The 18,212-nt window shown below is 41.8% G+C and overlaps 1 protein-coding gene across 8 annotated transcripts in view; it reads left to right on the top strand.

The window, feature by feature from the left end:
* fsip1 (fibrous sheath interacting protein 1) overlaps nt 1-18,212 on the top strand; it is a 37,070-nt gene that overhangs the window by 3,073 nt on the left and 15,785 nt on the right. For 7 of the 8 annotated variants that reach the window (XR_009798381.1, XR_009798382.1, XM_061843339.1 and 4 more), the window contains exons 2-7: nt 349-518; nt 1,011-1,092; nt 1,161-1,250; nt 1,618-1,748; nt 3,489-3,608; nt 5,366-5,509. Coding sequence is in view for 6 of the 8 variants with exons in the window: in XM_061843337.1 (XP_061699321.1) it covers nt 349-518; nt 1,011-1,092; nt 1,161-1,250; nt 1,618-1,748; nt 3,489-3,608; nt 5,366-5,509 (737 nt within the window). In the remaining 2 variants the exon portion in view is untranslated. The remainder of the gene's footprint in view (nt 1-348; nt 519-1,010; nt 1,093-1,160; nt 1,251-1,617; nt 1,749-3,488; nt 3,609-5,365; nt 5,510-18,212) is intronic. The other variant, XM_061843335.1, reaches the window with a different exon arrangement.

Here is an 18,212-nt window from a genome sequence, read left to right on the forward strand (position 1 = left end):
GACTTAACCACTAGCACCCAGCATTGCTCATGCGCAACAGTGCGATTACAATACAGTGAAACTCGGCTATTTACAGGGGATAAAAACTGAACCCAACCACGGATGGTGAAAATCTGTATTTGTAATTGTAGTTATTGTCTTAGCCTGAGTGCAAAAACAGAAACTAGGGACATTTCAGTGAATAATGGAAGATAGGTTCCCCCCAAAATGAATAAGATCAGCAATAGGTAAATCTAATAATGCCGAACCATTAATATGTAGGGGTTTACTGTGTGTGTATATATGTGTGTGTGTGTGCGTGTGTGTGTCAGGTCAGTAATACGTACTGTATATTAATTCACCTTTCAGGTCAATATGATATGAATGCAACTGATGAAGAGAAGCAAGACCCAAAGCTCCAGAGGGCAATTGAGGAGATGAGGAGGCTTGATGAGCTTCTGTCTGTACGCATGTGCAGAGAAAAAGAAGCCAAGCGTCAAAGGAAACAATGCCAAGCTGAACTCTGGAACGAGCTAATGGTAAAGATTTTTTTTTTTTTGGGCTCTATTTTATTGGGTTCTTACGTTTATAATACAAGCACCAGTGGGTAGAGAAGTCCAAAATTGTGTTGAGGAGTCATATGACTCAAAATTAAAAAGTAGTTCTCCAAATAATTGCGCATACACTTGAAGAGTTTGTTTTCCAAACGAGACATAGGCATTTTTTTTCAGATTTACGAAACTCGCGCCAAAATTATCCATTCGGAGCTGGATAATTTTGGCGCGAGTTTCGTAAATCTGAAAAAAAAATGCCTATGTCTCGTTTTGAAAACCAACTCTTCGCTTATATATCAAAGTGGAAGAAGATTGAAGTTCAGTGTCATGGAGTAAAAGTACAATTTCTTGTTTTAAAAAATATATGCATGGCTACGTAGAGTAAAAGTATGATGGATTAAAACCCCTCAAACTACAATTTTTGTTTATGCTTGTGCAAATATAACCGCGTTAATAAGTGTTGCGTATTTTTCGAAGGTGAGCTTACCCGAAGGCCACTCAGAAAGGAGCCATGAGGCCATGAATGCAAGGCTGTTTTGGGCCTTGGACTCACCGATCGGTAAGTAATAGAATAACCAAACATGTCAAATGTCACATTCACCTAAAACGTGTTTTGTTCCGTTACAGGCCCACCAGAGAGGACGGATTTTGTGTCGCTTTTTAAAACTCAGATCGGTGACAATGATCTGGATAGAAGACTGCAACAATTGTTAGAGAGTACGTCTGAGCATATTAAATGGAGGGTATTATTCCAGAAACTACTACACGCCTATGTACAGTATTTATATGGTGGAAGCTGATGTGTAAGGAGACAGATGTGCACTAGATGGCACTACAAGCTCAGTATAGACACAACTGAAGTTCTTTTCTCTCCTTTATACTGTTCAGATAACTGACAGCACTGCAACCACTTGGAAATACACGCTCATTTTGTAGGAGAACTTTGTACATAACATCTCTTAGAAGAATTCAACAATGAACATATAATTAGACAAGCCTAACAATGTGCTTTGCCAAAAACATGAAATTTCCTTTCCACGTTTTTCCTTGTGGAATCTAAAGTTCATTCGTTCCCGTCCGTCAGGTGAAGAGAGAGCGGACGACTTGAGCGAAACATCCGAGTTGACGTGCGAGGAGCTGGATGAAGCGAGCCACGGCGACGCCTCCAAGGGCAAGAAGAGACAGCAGAAGAACTTTGTCAGGAGAAATATTGAGGTATGTCAAAGGTCACGCGAGGCCAAGGGCAGTTACTGGAATCTTCATATGATTTGGACTAAGCCCCCCCCCCAACCTATTTGTTTTCCCCAGTCTGACTTGACTGACTGAGCAAAGGGAAAAAACACATTTTGGAATTTTTAAGTGTTCCATGTAAGACAATGAAATACTAATTCTTCTTCTTTTCCTTTCGGCTTGTCCCGTGAGGGGTAGCCACAGCATGTCATCTTTTTCCATCTCAGCCTATCTCGTGCATCCTCCTCTCTAACCCCCACTGTCCTCATGTCCTCCCTCACAACATCCATCGACCCTTTCTTTGGTCTTCCTCTCGGTCTTTTGCCTGGCAGGTCCTTCCTCAACACACTTCTACCAATATACTCAAGTCTCTCGCTTCTGGACATGTCCAAACCATCGAAGTCTGCTCCCTCGAACCTTGTCTCCAAAACATCCAACCTTGGCTGTCCCTCTAATGTGCTAATTTTTAATCCTGTCCAACCTGCCCACTCCGAGTGAGAACCTCAGCAACTTCATTTCTGCCATCTCCAGTTCTGCTTCCTGTTGTCTCTTCAGTGCCACCGTCTCTAAACTGTACACCACCGTTTTATAAACTTTGGCTTTCATCCTACCAGAGACTCTATCGCACTTTATCTTTGCCATCCATTAATCCACCTATTTAATGTATCTGTGATATGGACCCACCTGTTTTTTCACCACAAAACATGATTTTGACGTATACGGCTTTTTGTAACTCCCGCCATGAAAATCCTCTCGAGGGAGTTGTTTTCGAGAAGAAGCAGGAAGTGACGTACCGGGCAGTAGCGCACTCAGGTGGGCTCGTATGTTTCTATTAGTTTTACTTGCGGGAAGGTCGCTCTTTGTTCCTTCGTGTAAGCCAAAATGCCGGCTTGTTGTATTGCTGGACATTGCTCGAACACTCAGGAGGATGCATTCGCTCTTCATACTTTTTCAAAAGACCCAGTTTGTCGTGAAAAATGGATTGCACAGGTGCAAAGGACGAGAGCTTTGTGGGTTCCAAATGCCGGGTAGGTGTGTATAGAGCTACTAAGAAAAAAACAAGAGTGCTAGATGTGTCGACATGCCACCCCGGCCAAAGCCGTGATCGGCGGACAAGGCGCCGGGCCACGGTGGCTCATCTAGGCCGCGGAGGTGGATCGGAAGGGGAGTCGGTTTGGCCCCGTCATCGTCGCCTGCGGGTGGCGTTGTTTATCACCGCCGCGAAGGTGGATCAGGCAGGAAGGTGGTTTGGCTGCATGCAGCTTGTCCGTGATCCGCATTTCATCTAAAAATGACTCGAAACGATAGGGTAATATTGCCCCGGTCACTTCACTCGGTTGTGAGACGTTCTCTTCTTCGAAAAGAGCTTCCGTGTCAGAAGGAGCATTGGGAAAAATCCAAATATCTCTGTTGCTCATCTGCCATAGTAGATCGCACAGGGTGTTTTCAATGGCGAATGCCGCGGCGTGACATCACGGACAGAAGACGCAGATGCATGACATTTTTGACCTTTAAATAATACACGAGTCAAAAGGCCTGTACGATGTGTGTTTGCCCTCCAAGCTTGGGCAAGCATGCTTTCGATTTTGGATGACATCTGGTTAAAGGCAGTCAAGTTTATTTATTTATTATTTGTTAGCACGTACTTGTTTTCTTCCATTTGCAAACACACTGCCATCTGCAGTCAAGGTCTTTTGTCTTTTCCAACGTTGTGTGCTGCACTAGCTCGTCAGGGGCAAATGCGGCCAAGTGCTGTTGACACAGGCGGAGGAAGAGCGTCTGGCCGAGCTCCTGCGAGACATAGATGAAGAGGAAGAGGAGAGCGCCAGAGGCGCAGACAACGAGGTAGGCTGCCATGGGAGCGCAGAACAGGGAACATACGACTTTTGTAAGATCCTTCATACTACCCCCACCCCTCCTCCCTCCCTGTCTGGAGATCTTTGGAGTCACATCTTAGCAGGTGGCGATTCCATTTCACTGCGTCTGCTATCGACATTCTGCGAGATATTTTTATATTTTATGGGAACCAAAGTTTGTTTCCACTATCAAATAGTCGCGCTCACATAGTTGAACGGAGGCCTTTATCACGGTCACGATAGCTTTTTGCATTTTACAGCTAAGCACATGGAGTAACGCTAACCGCTACGCATGTTTTGACGTCTGCTTGGCCACCGAGGAAGCTACTGGGCAGATCGTCCTCGCTACCCATGAGCCAGATGTCGTTCGCGAGAGGCCACATGGTGTGGATTATTTTTTATGTCACATTTTCAGAATTATTCCATCCGTCTTTTTGAAATTAAGAATCTTTCATACATACTAAGAAGGATTTTCATGAGGAAAAAAAGGAGGGTGTGGCAAAAGAGCTGAAAGTCTGAATCTCAAGGGCAGATAATGAGGAGAGATCTTACAGAAAGCCCACTAATACCATCTTTTACTTTGAAAAACATTTTATTTTTTTGTTTTGACCGTCCCAAATAGGCTTTTTGGCAGGTGTGAGCCCCGTCGGGAAGCATTATCTTTCACATACGTTTCCGTTTAGCTTGACTCCCAACAGCTTTGCATCCTTGGGAGGCTCCCAGATGACTCCAAACGCCACGATGCTTTATTTACGATGTTTAACTTTCAGAACAAAAACCGCAGCGATTGTAGTGGCGGCTACCAAATGGATGAGAGTACAGTTGGTCAGATTTCCATATTTTACTGGCTCGAGGAAGACATCCTGTTATTGCAAAGCATGCTACAGCGAATGATCACGACAGAGCATGAACATTATTTATGTCACTGGGACTTTGGCAGGGAATGGTCTTCAGGACTGAGGTCCAGTTCTGGGTAGAATCCGATGGGACGTATCAACTTGATGTTTCTGCTCTGGTTGTCTTAATGCTGTTGTGATCTTTTTCCACTGTTATTTGTATCAGGTAAACTAAGACAATGCATTTAACAGTTAATAGTCTCTGGGATGGAACTACCCGGACAAAACTCACACATCCACGGGGAGAACAGACAGAGATGGTACAAATAATACATTATTATGACAACATTTTTCTCTCATCACTTTTACTAGACTGAATCATTCATAATATGCAAGGACATTCTGTTCCACTCCAGCCATGTGGTTGCGGCGCTATCTGATACGTAAGAGTTTGACACTTTCCCAGTCCCCTAATGCAAGTGGACTGTAGCGGCCACCCCTGCACAAAGTCTCACAGCAATTAGTTGTGAAATATTTGCATCACAGACAAAACATAAAATTCATTTGTCATACAGTAAAGTCAAAAATAATCAAATAGAAAATGAGAATACTCGGAAGGCCAAAACTCACACCCTGAGACTCACCAGCCAAGTCCGGCCATCCCGATTTGTGATCTCGATCTTGTCTCACTACTGGACCCCAATGATCTCACCCCTTTTCCAGCGTTTTTTCCCCCCTCTCTTGGGGCATGAGACCGTTTACTTGGCACTCCTGCGAGAATAGGAGTAACCCACTATCTCATTCGTGTTACCAAGTTACCGATATGCAGTATTGAATATCTCCTATTTAGGTTGCCACAAAATAAAGAAAGCCTATCCTATGAGTTTTTCGACTGATGCATGTCTTCCAGGAGAACATGTGGGCTGTGCCGGTGTCGACAAGCCAGGGTTACACCCCGGAGACGTCCGACATGGAGCGGCTGATTGCCATTGACTCCAAACTTCGCCTTTTCCAGCCAGTCGTAGAACTCCCTTCGCATACATTTTTAAATGAGGTACGTTTCCAACAGAGCCTTGTCCGTACTTCTCAGAACTAGTACTCAGTGCTGCCATGCAGACAGGATTCAGAGCTGATATGTGATGACATCATTAAACTTTAGTACAACCCAGCAGGGCACTGATGGCAACATCTTGTAAAATTCTTTGCAATTAACCTTTGTGGAGTCTCAGCACCATTGAGATACTTGGAAAAATGGCATAGTGCTTCCAGTGGTAATCGGTTTTCCGTCTTCATTTCCACATAAATGATGCACATATTGAGCCTCTTGTGCATTTTCCCGTGACAAATCTTTATCAGGCTCAGCATCATTCAGTCTTCTATTTTAAACACACGAGTGACTACTCACTCGTAGTCGCAAAGCCAGCGGAGGACAGGCTAGGGATGTAAATACAGTACACATGGTGCAGTATTTTAACAATGACAGACTTCATGATTCTTCTCCAATTCACCACCATCATTTATATGACATAAACCAGTCAATGTTTTGACTGAAATGTAGAAATTCCGCCTCAAGACAAGAGGGTTTCAAAAATAATTTATTCACCATTTTGTACCTCCATTTCCAAGGGAGTTCAAAAGTATTTGAACCTAGTGATATAATTTTGAACGTGGTTTTTAATACTTGGAGAAAAATTCTTTGCATAATGTCGGGAGCACATTATGCAATTGTGTTTCCCTGAAAATGTGGCTGTCTTCAGTAAGTGAAAAGCATACTCTATTAGGTTAAGATCTGGACATTGACATTGAATTGAATATTTGATTGCAATTCTTTTAGGGCCAGCAGATGATATACAAAAATATTCATAAATTTACAGTCAATATTCATTCATTGAATGTCCCTGAAATTTAGGATTGTCAGTATTTGACAGGAACCTGTTAGACCAGGGTTCAGCAACCTTTATGAGGCTGAGGGCTACTTCGTGAGCACCGATCGTATGAAGGGCTACGTGACCTGATTGCGGCAAATTTCAGACTCAGTTCTTTACACGTACATAAAATATTTTTGTTTTAATTTATTGTAGTAAATGACATTACAGGTATTTTAAAATTGTAATTCACGTAAACAAGTCAGATTCAGAATTTAAAGCACAAATAATAGTAACAATTTGTGGCCTTTGGTATTTTTAGAACATACTTGGCGGGCGCCTTATATGGTCCCCGCGGGCAACGCGTTGGTGACCCCTGTGTTAGACAATCCACACATTTTTATGTGTTGCGCTATAAGTTTATTCGATCAAATTATCCTGCGGTCTGAGGTGGTAATTTCTACCGATAATAAATTTCGAGACAGGTCGCGTCCGACTTAAATCTTACACATGTTTAATATTTATCACAAAAAATCTTCATGTGTGTGTCGAAAAACAACAGCTCTCAAGTCGCGACTCTGTGAACTGTGACGTTGGAATGGAATGCAGCCAATGATGAAGAAGAATGACCGTGAAAAAGCAATCGTGTGCCCCCCCCCCCCCCGCTTTTTATCATCATGTGTGCAGTCTCTGTTTGTAACAGATAAATAATAATTGAAGATTTGAAAACTCTCTATCTGTGTACCAGACCTTGGACCACAAAGGGAGGAAGTCTGACTCTGTGACGGCATTACATGTCATGCACTATTGTTACTCCGTCTGACTGGAAATGATGCTCCACCGAGTCAATCTTGATCTTCTAAAATAATCCCATCATGAGCATTTTTTGTTCATTTCACAGAGCAAGGCCCAAAAAGACCAGAAGTCGTCTACAATACGTTGATCGCAGCATGTCATGCCCTGTCATGACTTTTGCAGCGTGTTTTACTGCAAACAGGTCTCAACTATATTAGTTCTGACCTTTCAAAAATAGTCCCGTCGTCACCAGCTGTGGTACATTTTGTCAAGAAAAATCCAGGAAAGACAAAAAGTAGTACTATGAAATCCATCCCCACCGTCCCCTCCTTTTAATTTCTTCTTTAGCCATCGCTGTCCCTCCATTTTCTTGTAGATATTCTGCATCAATACCTGTGAGGATTTTGTTCAGTCAGACCAAAAATGATATCAATTAAATGATCATAAAGTATTTTAGTCAAGGGCCTGATGCGGAACATCACAAGTGAACCGGAAAATATTAGATATGGTCATCTCTAGTAGATGTTGTGTAAAACAAAATGTGCGAATGTGCCATTGTTTATAGGTCTGTTTTAGCTTTTTAATTACATTAAAATTAGATTTACCGCACACCTTTATGATTGCTGCAATTTTAAGGCTTTTACAAAGATGAATAATGCTTTTCCTTAGAACATTCATTGAGTTTCCAGTCTGATCTCTGTAAAATTGTCACATCAAACCAGTGCAGAAGTGTCCACACATGCAGACTCAGATCCTAAAGAGCCACGGACATAACTACAAACATTCTAAAAGAAATATTGTATAATACATATAGCATTAGTCACTTCAATGTCTATACGAAAAAATAAATATTAGCGGAAATCGTGTCATCCATGCGCAAAGTTGCGGAAGTCTCACTCGACATCCAAGTGGTAGCTATATTGCCTGCAACGTCATCAGCAGACGTCACACTGGGACATTTGCCATCGAAAACACGTAGTGGCACCTGCTATGGGAGAGGAACAACAGAGATTTTCAGATTTTTCCAACGCCCCTTCTGACATGGAAGCTCTTTTCGAATAAGAGAACGTCTCACAATCGAGTGAAGTGACCAGGGCAATATTACCCTATTGTTTCGAGCCATATTTAGATGATATGCGGATCACTTCTAACAACAGACTCCCCGACACCATGTATGTAGTAGCATGTATGTAGCGTACTCGGACGTGAGCAACGACAACACCTTAAAGCGGCCCGACGCGCACATCAACACATTTAGCACCCCTGACTTACGTACGTGGATCTTTTGTTATATTCTGAGAGGATTACGTCCCCCCCACCTCCAACTATTATTTTTTTTAGTAGGATCCACACCTACCTCTCATTTGGAATCCACGAAGCTCTCGTCCTTTGCACCTGTTAAATCCATTTTTCACGACCAACCGTGTCTTTTGGAAACTTATGAAGAGTAAATCCGTCCTCCCGAGTGTTTGAACAATATCCATCAATATAACGAGCCGCCATTTTGGCTAACACGAAGGTACAATGAGCTACCTTCTGAAGGTAAAACTGATATAAACACACGAGGCCGCCTGAGTGGACTCCTGTTAATGTCACTTCCTGCTTCTTCTCCAAAACAAACCTTGAGAGGATTTTCATGGCGGGAGTTACAAAAAGCCATCTACGTCAGAATCATGTTGTGTTGTGAAAAAAAAAACGGATGGGTCCATTCCGGCTGGCTTTTTGTTGTTGTTGTTTTTTTTATTAAAAACATACAAAAAATCCTGCTTTTCCTGTCAGCGGCCCTTTAAATTGAGGCCGTGCTTCCAAACGTGAGCTCAGGGTTATCAAAGGCTCTTTTCACCCGGCATCCGCATGACATGCTGGACTTTGTTGATCAAAACTGATCAAAACTTTTTACATTGTATAAACCCAGATAGGTTTACAGTGTATTTCATCCATCATTGTTTTATACCATAACATATTGGAAAAATTACAATAATTGAAGCCAAGTGCTGCAATCCATCTCCGTATCCAAAAAGGAGACATTTGTGCGTTAATATTATCAGTGCAAAATATTCCAAAGTGGAAATGATGAATAAACTGTTAAAGATGGGGAGTGATATGAGGCTGATTGTGCCAAATAATCTGGATGCAATCTTATAAATGAGTTAAGTGACCATGACAGGAAGTAGTCTGTTCATACAAGGTCATTTCAGTGTTAGGTGGTTCATCTGAATTCATCTACCGTAGAAAAAAATAACACGTTCTCTCCGCCATCCTCTTGCCAGCAAGACCGAAGCTCATAATTAAAATCGTCTTGACTGTTTTAAGATAAGACAATGCAGTCCTTGTTTGAGTCCCACGTTCTGAATGAACGTTTGGCTAATAGTACAAAAAAAAGAAATAGTGCTATAAACGGCCAGCTGGATGTGTTACTTTGAGTGACCTACTTTCTTTGCTTGCCTTTAATCTCGCACGATTCAAGAGATTTCGGGAACGTCATATTCTCGACCATCATCTGTCATCTGCTCTGTATTAGTGCTGACGTGGTCAATGCAGGTATTGTTTTATTTATATATTTATTTTTATAACCTCAACAATACCACACTTTGCTGTGGTGCCACTTAACCAGCAACTAATTTATCAAAGCACAGACCAATTTTAAAATACTTTTTGAAAAGATGGTGGGCACCACCAGACGAAACGGTGGCTGATTCCTCACCTGCTAGTTTCTATCACAAGGGATGCTGCTTGGACACTAAATCTTTTTCAAAGCGACATTCATTCATTCCTAAAGATCTGAAGGACTTTTTTTTGTTTTTTGCAGTTACCTTTGTTGCAGAAGCTCACTCTAGTCAGGGATAAAAACTAACCAAAACCAGTTTGACTGCAGGCCCGTGTGTGCTCGTTCACGTCAGGGTCGCATCACAGCAGGGTTTTTGGCACCATTTTTCTTTTTTATGGCAACATCATAGAGATGATCTGTAATTATAAACAAAGAGCGGGTCCCATGTCTCTCATGGGCGCTGGCTTATATTAAGGATGAGTCAGGACTTGCACCTGCGACTTTATGTGCTGATCTTTCACAACGCAAGTTGTGGGGAAAAACAACTCTGATCCAGCCAATCAGTCGAGGAATCAATCTGAGCAGTCAATCCACGCGATTTGTTAGATTGGAATATCAGAATTCTGGTTAATGCAGTTCCATTCCAGTCCCACAGGCACCAAATCTGCTTATCACCAAGGCTGATGCGACCCATATCTTGATACATTATCAATAATGCAATCACATGAGGTTAAGGCTGACAAAGCTGTTTATTTCTTGGACAATCAGTCAGGAGCGATCCTCCGAAAAATTCTACATCGGTATTCTCGTTTAAGTCTGTCCAGAAAACGGAACATGCCTCTTCAAAGTAACAAATACTGTTGAGGTAGTGTCACGAACCTCCGGTGCGGGGCTGGACCCAAATGCAGGACTCCAAGACGAGGACATGATGTTAGGCGTAGTTTTATTCAAAGATGAGGTAATACACTGTGTAAGTAGTCCGAGAAGGCGGAGGTACAGAAACGCTAGGCTTAAGCAGTATCCAAAAGACACATGCAGTGAGGTCTGATGACGAGGAGACAAACTGAACTAGGACTTGACTATGGAACATAAACTAAGACGGGATAAACTGAGGTGGCACAGAAACACTGTGACAAGAATAGCTCAACACTACACGTCCCTCTTGGCCGTGGTCCAGCCTGGCTCATGAGAGGTAACATCGATCACGTTTTACATTCCTATTCGATAAACCTGACTTTCCCTGGGTATGTGGTTCCTGTTTGTTTACCATCGTAGTTGTAACCTGCCTGGAAAAGCAAAAAAACGTATTTCGCATGGGTGAGCCCAGCTTGTTAGGTCTTGTATTAACCAAGACGTTGGCACAGCGTTTCGTCAAACCCCCCCCCATCAGAACGTAATTACAGGGTTGGTTGAGGTTAAGGAGGAGGACCAGCTCCAGAAAGGGAACAAAGTTTTCTCTTTCATCGCGAGGTGCTCGGACACGTGGAAAGGCTCACAACTCATTTTCCACCGAAAGTCGTGTGATTTGCCAATCGTTTGAATTAGCATCTTTTGTGGTTGGTCAGTCCACAGAGGTTCCATCTCAATATGAGTGGGAAATCTCAAGTCACTGATAATTATACTATTGCTCTTATGATATTGGATATAATATTATTGCTCTTTTTTTTGTAGTCACCACTTTTTCTTTCCGTTTGAAAATTTTCTGCACTTGTCTCTGTAAAAACACGTTTATGGCATAGGATTTATAAACAATAATGTTCTCAGTGCTCCCACTTCTGAAGTTCAACAAGAAAATACCATAATAATTACTAACATGGGCTCTTTTAATAAGGATATTTTCTTAGGGTCATCTTTTTAAAAAAAAAAAAAAAATGTAGCTACTTGAAAATTAATAAAGACAGCCATGGTTTTTTGTTCCATTCATTTTAAGTCCATTTGATTGCATCAAATTGATGTTTCTTGACAGGGTCACCAGCTGTGTTTGTTTGCTGTTGGTTAGCAGGCAAGGAGGTCACGTCATGCGGTTGCTCATGAGCACTTATATTTTTAACCGCACTCAATTTCAAACAAGTTTTCGTCATGAATAGCGGCTCAGGCCAAGGTAACGTGGTCAACTTTTTTTGGGCTCATGTAATTAAGGAATACTACATCCAAAACCTTCTGTTAGCTCTTTATCGCAAGCGTGGATAAGATTTCATTGATTGAAATAGATGAAATCAGATTGTTTTACAAAAATGATTGTATCGCCATCCCATTTTGGGAGCATTACGGGTGAGCTACAGCCTATCCCTGGTGACTTTGGGCAACATGTGGAGTACATGCTGATCTGGTCACTAACAAATCACAGCGCCAGTGGAGGACTTAAACATTAGGCAAATGTAGGCAAATTCTTTATTTCCAGGAAATCTCAAAATCTTTGTCTCATAAAAACGCTTTTGTTTTCTTTGGTTGAAAGCATTTAGGAGGCACGGTGCTGCAGCTGTAAAGGGTTGGCCTCACAGTTCTGAGGAACCAGGTTCAATCCCAGCGCTCTCTGCGTGGAGTTTGCATGTTCTCTCTGTGCCTGCGTGGTTTTCTCCGGGCACTTCGGTTTCATCCCACATCCCAAAAACATGCAACATTAATTGGACACTCTAAATTGCCCCAAGGTGTGATTGTGAGTGCGGCTGTTTGTCTCTATGTGCCCTGCGATTGGCTGGCAACCAGTTCAGGGTGTACCCTGCCTCGTACCCGCTGACAGCTGGGATAGGGTCCAGCACGCCCCGCGTCCCTTGTGAGGATTAGCAGATAAGAAAATGGATGGACGGATGGATAGATGGAATGGGGTGAAAGCATTTATTATTGTTTACAGTGTTAATCATCACCAAAATGTTATCATGTTCATTTTGAGTGCTCTCCTTCCCTCTCATTAAATGGATGATTCCATTTTTTTCCCCTGTGCATGTGGAGACGTGATTCAGAAAGAGGGTTGCAAAATGAACTTGTTGGCTCATTGTAAGGAAAATATGCTGAGGTATTCTAATAGAGCAGAGAAGCGAGGAAGATGAGAGGAAAACATCCATCCATCCATCCATCCATCCATTTTCTTTGCTGCTTATCCTCACAAGGGTCACGGGCAGTGCTGGAACCTATCCCAGCTGTCAACGGGCAAGAGGCAGGGTACACCCTGAACTGCTGTTGCATATTTTTGGGATGTGGGAGAAAACCGGAGCGCCCGGAGAAAACCCACGCAGGCACGGGGAGAACATGCAAACTCCACACAGGCGGGGCCGGCATCGAACCCAGGTCTTCAGAACTGTGAGGCCAAAGCTTTACCAGCTGATCCACCATGCCCCCCAGAGGAAAATTTATTATTATTTTTTTTTTCAAACAACCAAAGGATTCAACCTTTTCACGGTGTGCGCGTGAGAAACACCAGAAAGAACCAAATGCTTTTTTCCAGGTGTAACGGCTGAGGAGGATACTGTATAAATTAAGTTGAAGAATGACACTTGTTGCTTTACATCACGAAGACGTTACTAATAAGAGTCGAAATGTTCTTTATCAATTATAAAGCAGTAAAAGGATGTACTTGTTCATCATAAGAAAGATTTTAAAAATGTTTATCTTGCATGCAATTTTCGTAAGACTGTTCGGCTGATGATGATTAATACTTAAACTGTACGCAGTACACTGATGTGGAGGGCCCCATGACCGGGTTTGCCCTGGGCCCCCAAATGACTAAATATGCCCCTGCGCAGGGCACATCTGGACAAACAACCATTCTCACTCACATTAACATCTTTGGATAATTTATAGAGTACTGTAATCAATTAGTCTAGCATGCATGTTTCTGGAATGCATGAATCCACACAGAAAGGCAAGAGCTGAGACTCAAACCCAGAACCTCAGACCTCTGCGGCAGATGCGCAATCCGCAGTCACCAAGCTGCGGATTGTACAAGTAAAAGATAAGTCAAACTTAACTCACCTTTTTTTTTTATATTACTGTAACTAACGATTGGATCGATATTGTAATTGCTCATTATATGTATTAAAAATTAACCCCAACCCTCTTCATTAACCGGGAAACATTTGGCAAAGAGTTGGGAATTAGTCATCACAATGACGGTGGAACATAATGTAAAGACCAGGAAACGACCATCTTAGCTTTGATAGCACGTCTCACCATAGACAGTGGCAAACTGTTAGCTTTGATGAAAAACTGTTTTACTCAGTACATCCATTCATTTTCCAAACCGCTCATCCTCACCAAGGTCGTAGCTTTGCTTTAATGACATAGCTCAACCTAATACCATAACTTGCCCCCAGGACTCTTCAGTCCTATTAGTTACGCCTATTGTAGACTACGCCCAGTTAACATCAACTTACCTTTAGGAAAGAATGGAAATGTAAAAAGCGGTCAAAACTATTGTTAGTGATTAAAAAGTAATATTTGAACTTTTTGAATGTCAGACAAGTGTAAAAATAAGCGACAGTTCCTCATCGAGCCATGAAAGCAACCAGTTTTATTGCCTCTGATGGGTTGCAAAGTGGACTCAGAAGGTAAAACAAGTCTGTTTTGTAAAAAGAGTGTAACCGCTGTAAATGTGAAAAACAACTGCAACACTACGTAAACTTTGCTCTGCCTTCTCTTAATACCTTGTTGCGGCTTCTGATTCTTTTGGAATGAGTGTTGCGGAGGACAAAAATAAAATAAGTAAAAGTTAATCGTTTGAGACTTGGATTCTTGCTCAACCCAAGGCTCATGAATTATACTGAGGTCTTGCTTGACGACATGCATGACGACTTTGAAGTTCTGTGTGCCTGGCAAAAAAGATTTTTCCCAGATATTTGGATCAAATTCCGAACAAGCAGGTTCTCGGGATCGTTCAAACTTCAGAGGTTCCAGTGTTTTTTTTTTTTATTTAATGGAGAGCAAACTCATAGTTTAATGTAACGTGCACGATTTAACTGTATTGTTCTCACTGATACTATTTATAGCTTATAGAATATTTCAGTGCTGTATCATCCACAACCAGGCATCCATATCTTGTTGTTGGCAGTCGATTCTTGCAGACTTACGACTGAACGCTGTCTTGGGGGACAACCAAAAAACTCCTTGATGTACAATCATCTTCAGCCACTGTAGACATAAATCCTCAAATACTGGAAGAAATTCTGCTAAAGTATTTAGCACCCCAAGGAAGGTTTCCTACGATCCAAAAATTAATGTGGGAGCCTTTGAGGGATCACAAATGGGAGTTTGTTCAGCAAATAAAGTCCAAATCAAAACTAACTCAAGGACCTTTACATATTTTTTTTTAGCAAATAGAGAAAACAGCTCATGTGGATGTAGGATACATCTAAAATTTTTGAATGGTTTCCAAAGGGATTTCTCTGGACCACCCCAGTCCAGATGACCCGCAAATTAATAGTTCCTCACACTTCAGGAATGTTCAGCTATCAGCAATCATCTACAAGTCAGGGGAGTTTGGATATCAAGATCATCTACAAGTCAGGGGAGTCTGGATATCAAGATATTTGTGGAGAATTATGCAAGCGTTTTGGATGGACGAGGTCTAAATTACTGAGAAATGGAAGTCAAATTGACCACACTGATATGAGTTCAGCCATGTCCTTTTCCCAAAAACACATGATGGGACATTGAGAAGCTTTTACACTTGATTGAGCGTTTTCTCGCAAATCTATTCGCATGATATAGCACACGGCCGCGTCCCACCACCTCGAGCACTTGGCAGATGCAGGTCAAGCCTGCAAAAAAAATGTCTGCGAGGAGAGAAACAAGAAAACGAGAGCGCAGTCAAGAGTCTCAGCCATAGCTTCCGAACAGCTCTCACAGGGTGTGCTTGTGGCAAGCCAAGGCATGCGGACAAGACTTGGCCGGCGGCCCCGGTCCACGTGGCACATGCAAAGTTTTGACTGCACCATCTGCAGGCAACCAGAAAAAGTAGAGGCGCACCGATAGAGCATACTGTTCTTAACAACACTCGCCACAGTTGAGTGGCTCAGCCAAGATGGAACAGAGACTTGCTGTGCTTAGCCAAAGGCAACATACTCCATTCTAGAGAATATTTCCAATAAATGGTATTAATATGCGGAGACGGAGCAATTACGGCACAACTATAACTTATTTTAAGCCTTGCGATATGAAGTCTGAATGTCACCAATTTTGGAATTGTACACTCTTTATGGGTTACAAACGTGGGAGCCCGACTGATGAGTTGTGCTTGCATATGAAAAATGGGTAAAAGTACACTTCATACCAAGAAGACTACATTACTCTTTTTTACTACCTGATGTGTGTGTTTTTATGGCCAATTTCTTTTTCCAAAAACAATGTTCTGAATGACACAAACAACACAAATCATTTATGTTTCATTAGATGTCGAGCAGGCACAGCAAAAAGATGATTCTTCAAAAAAAAAAGTAGATTAACATTCGCACTCGGTCTGTCTTCCTGCTTGACTGGCCATTTATTGAAAGGATGAGCTAAAAGGTAAAATCGCAAATGTAGAGAGGAATTTAGTTTCTCCATTTGACCTATTCCTGAGTAGTGAGCAGAATTGTTTCACCCCCAGGGACCATGACACCTTTTTTTGTGTTAGTTTAGACCAAAGCGTGCTGGTGGACAGTTATGGCTGAGGTGAATTGGTATTTTTTCCCACTATAGATCTCTGTAATCGTAAACTAACTAGATTTTATGTACTTAGCTGTCCCGACCATGTGGTTTATGAGTACTTCTAGTTCAATCCATTAAAGCTAAGCTAACGGCTAACAAGTTTCAAGTCTTTATGTTGAGCTACATCCTCAAAGCTACCCTAATTGCTAGCAGTTGTCCGGTCTTTACGCTGACTTACATTAGCAAGACCAGGCTAACTGCTAATGGGTTTCCAGTCATTTGGATGCAATGTGTCAGCACCCAATCAAACAGCTATAGTTGAGTTGTTTTGCCACCCAATGATCATGGGTTTGAATCCTAGTTCAACCACAGATATAATGTGGGTGTGTGTGTTTCTTTCGGCTTGTCCCTTTCGGGGTCGCCACAGCGTGTCATCTGAGATGAACGCATATACATGTTTGGCAGTGTCCTTCAGTTATTCCTGATGCGACGTCATCACTGGCTGAAGGAGAAACATGCTCTGAGTATCTTGAAGTTAAAAATGTGATGCACAACTCACCCAAAATGTCAAAAACATCTTTTTACAGTTTACAAAATTGGATTATTTGCATAGAGTAACCTAATAAATGGGGAACTCTTTTAGAATAGAAATAAGCAAGAAAGAGAAAGTGACCCCCATCCCAAATGTGCCAAAGACGGATATTTCAGTCATACTGTATGGTCCCAAATCATGACTCATAGAACAAGATTGAGCATTGTATAAATGTGTTTTAAATTGACCACGATGACTATTTCATATGTGAAAACGGGGTCATCTCACCCCCTTGTCCCTACAGAACCACCTTTAAACACCCCATTCCTAAAAACACCTGACCTAAATAACGAGTGGTCCCATGCGTGTTCTGCACTGAATGCAGCAGTTGATTTTGGCAAGTACGTACCACAGAAGAAGAGGCCCACGTTGGACCACAGTGTCACTTTTAAAATAGAACGAATGATTGACGCAGAAGAAATATATGTCAAATGAAAATGGGGCATTGAAGAACTGCTAAGTACACGTGTCAATGTTTTGTGTGTTTCTGTTTTAGAAGGATTATGAAAAAAACAATGTTTTCCACCAGAACATTTATTTTGATGTCAGGTCTGTATACATCCAAGAATCTGTGAGATTTTTTTTTTTTTTTAGCTGGCGAGATTAATTATTGCTCCAAGAAGAGATTTCAATTCTGGGGGCTGTTAGTTTGGCTAGGCCCCGATCCCCTTTGACCACAAGTGCGCTAAACAGTACTAAAAATTTTATTCTGTGTTTTATTATTTAGGACTGTGTAACTGTATTGATTGCAATTTGGGCTATGGTTTTGGCAAAAGCCTTGCTTTGCAGTGATTCACAACCAGAATGCCGTGGATACACAAACGAGGGTTATTGGAACTATTCTTATTATTCATTTATCAAGAATACTCTGTTTTTAGTAGCCTAGCTATGCAAGTGATGAAGTGACTGGCAGAACATTTCTATGGCTGTATACTTGTGTCCGCTTTTTGTGGCATTTTTGTTTGGTGGTGGGCCATGAGATTTTTTTTCAAAAGTAAAATACGTGCCTCGGCTCACAATTCTGATGTTTTTGTTATTATTCATGTCAGCATTGCAAATGGGAATATGTTCTCAACAATAACAATATCTAATAATACTGAACTACTTGGCATAATCAACAACATTAATGATTTGGTTTTGCCTTGTGGTATGGTACATTGCCGTTGAGCCACTGCATCTTTTTCTCCAGTTGTCACAGTGACAACTCCCGTGTGGAACATGTTGAGCTGCTGAAATTGCTCACGAGTGTGAAATCTGCTTGCTTAATCTTCTGAAAAGGATTCAAGTAGCACGCTGAGTGTGTTTATTTGTTCGTGCTTCATAATAGTTGGCAAGC

The sequence above is a fragment of the Syngnathoides biaculeatus genome, chromosome 15 (genome assembly GCF_019802595.1).
Source record: "Syngnathoides biaculeatus isolate LvHL_M chromosome 15, ASM1980259v1, whole genome shotgun sequence".
Lineage (NCBI taxonomy): Eukaryota > Metazoa > Chordata > Actinopteri > Syngnathiformes > Syngnathidae > Syngnathoides > Syngnathoides biaculeatus.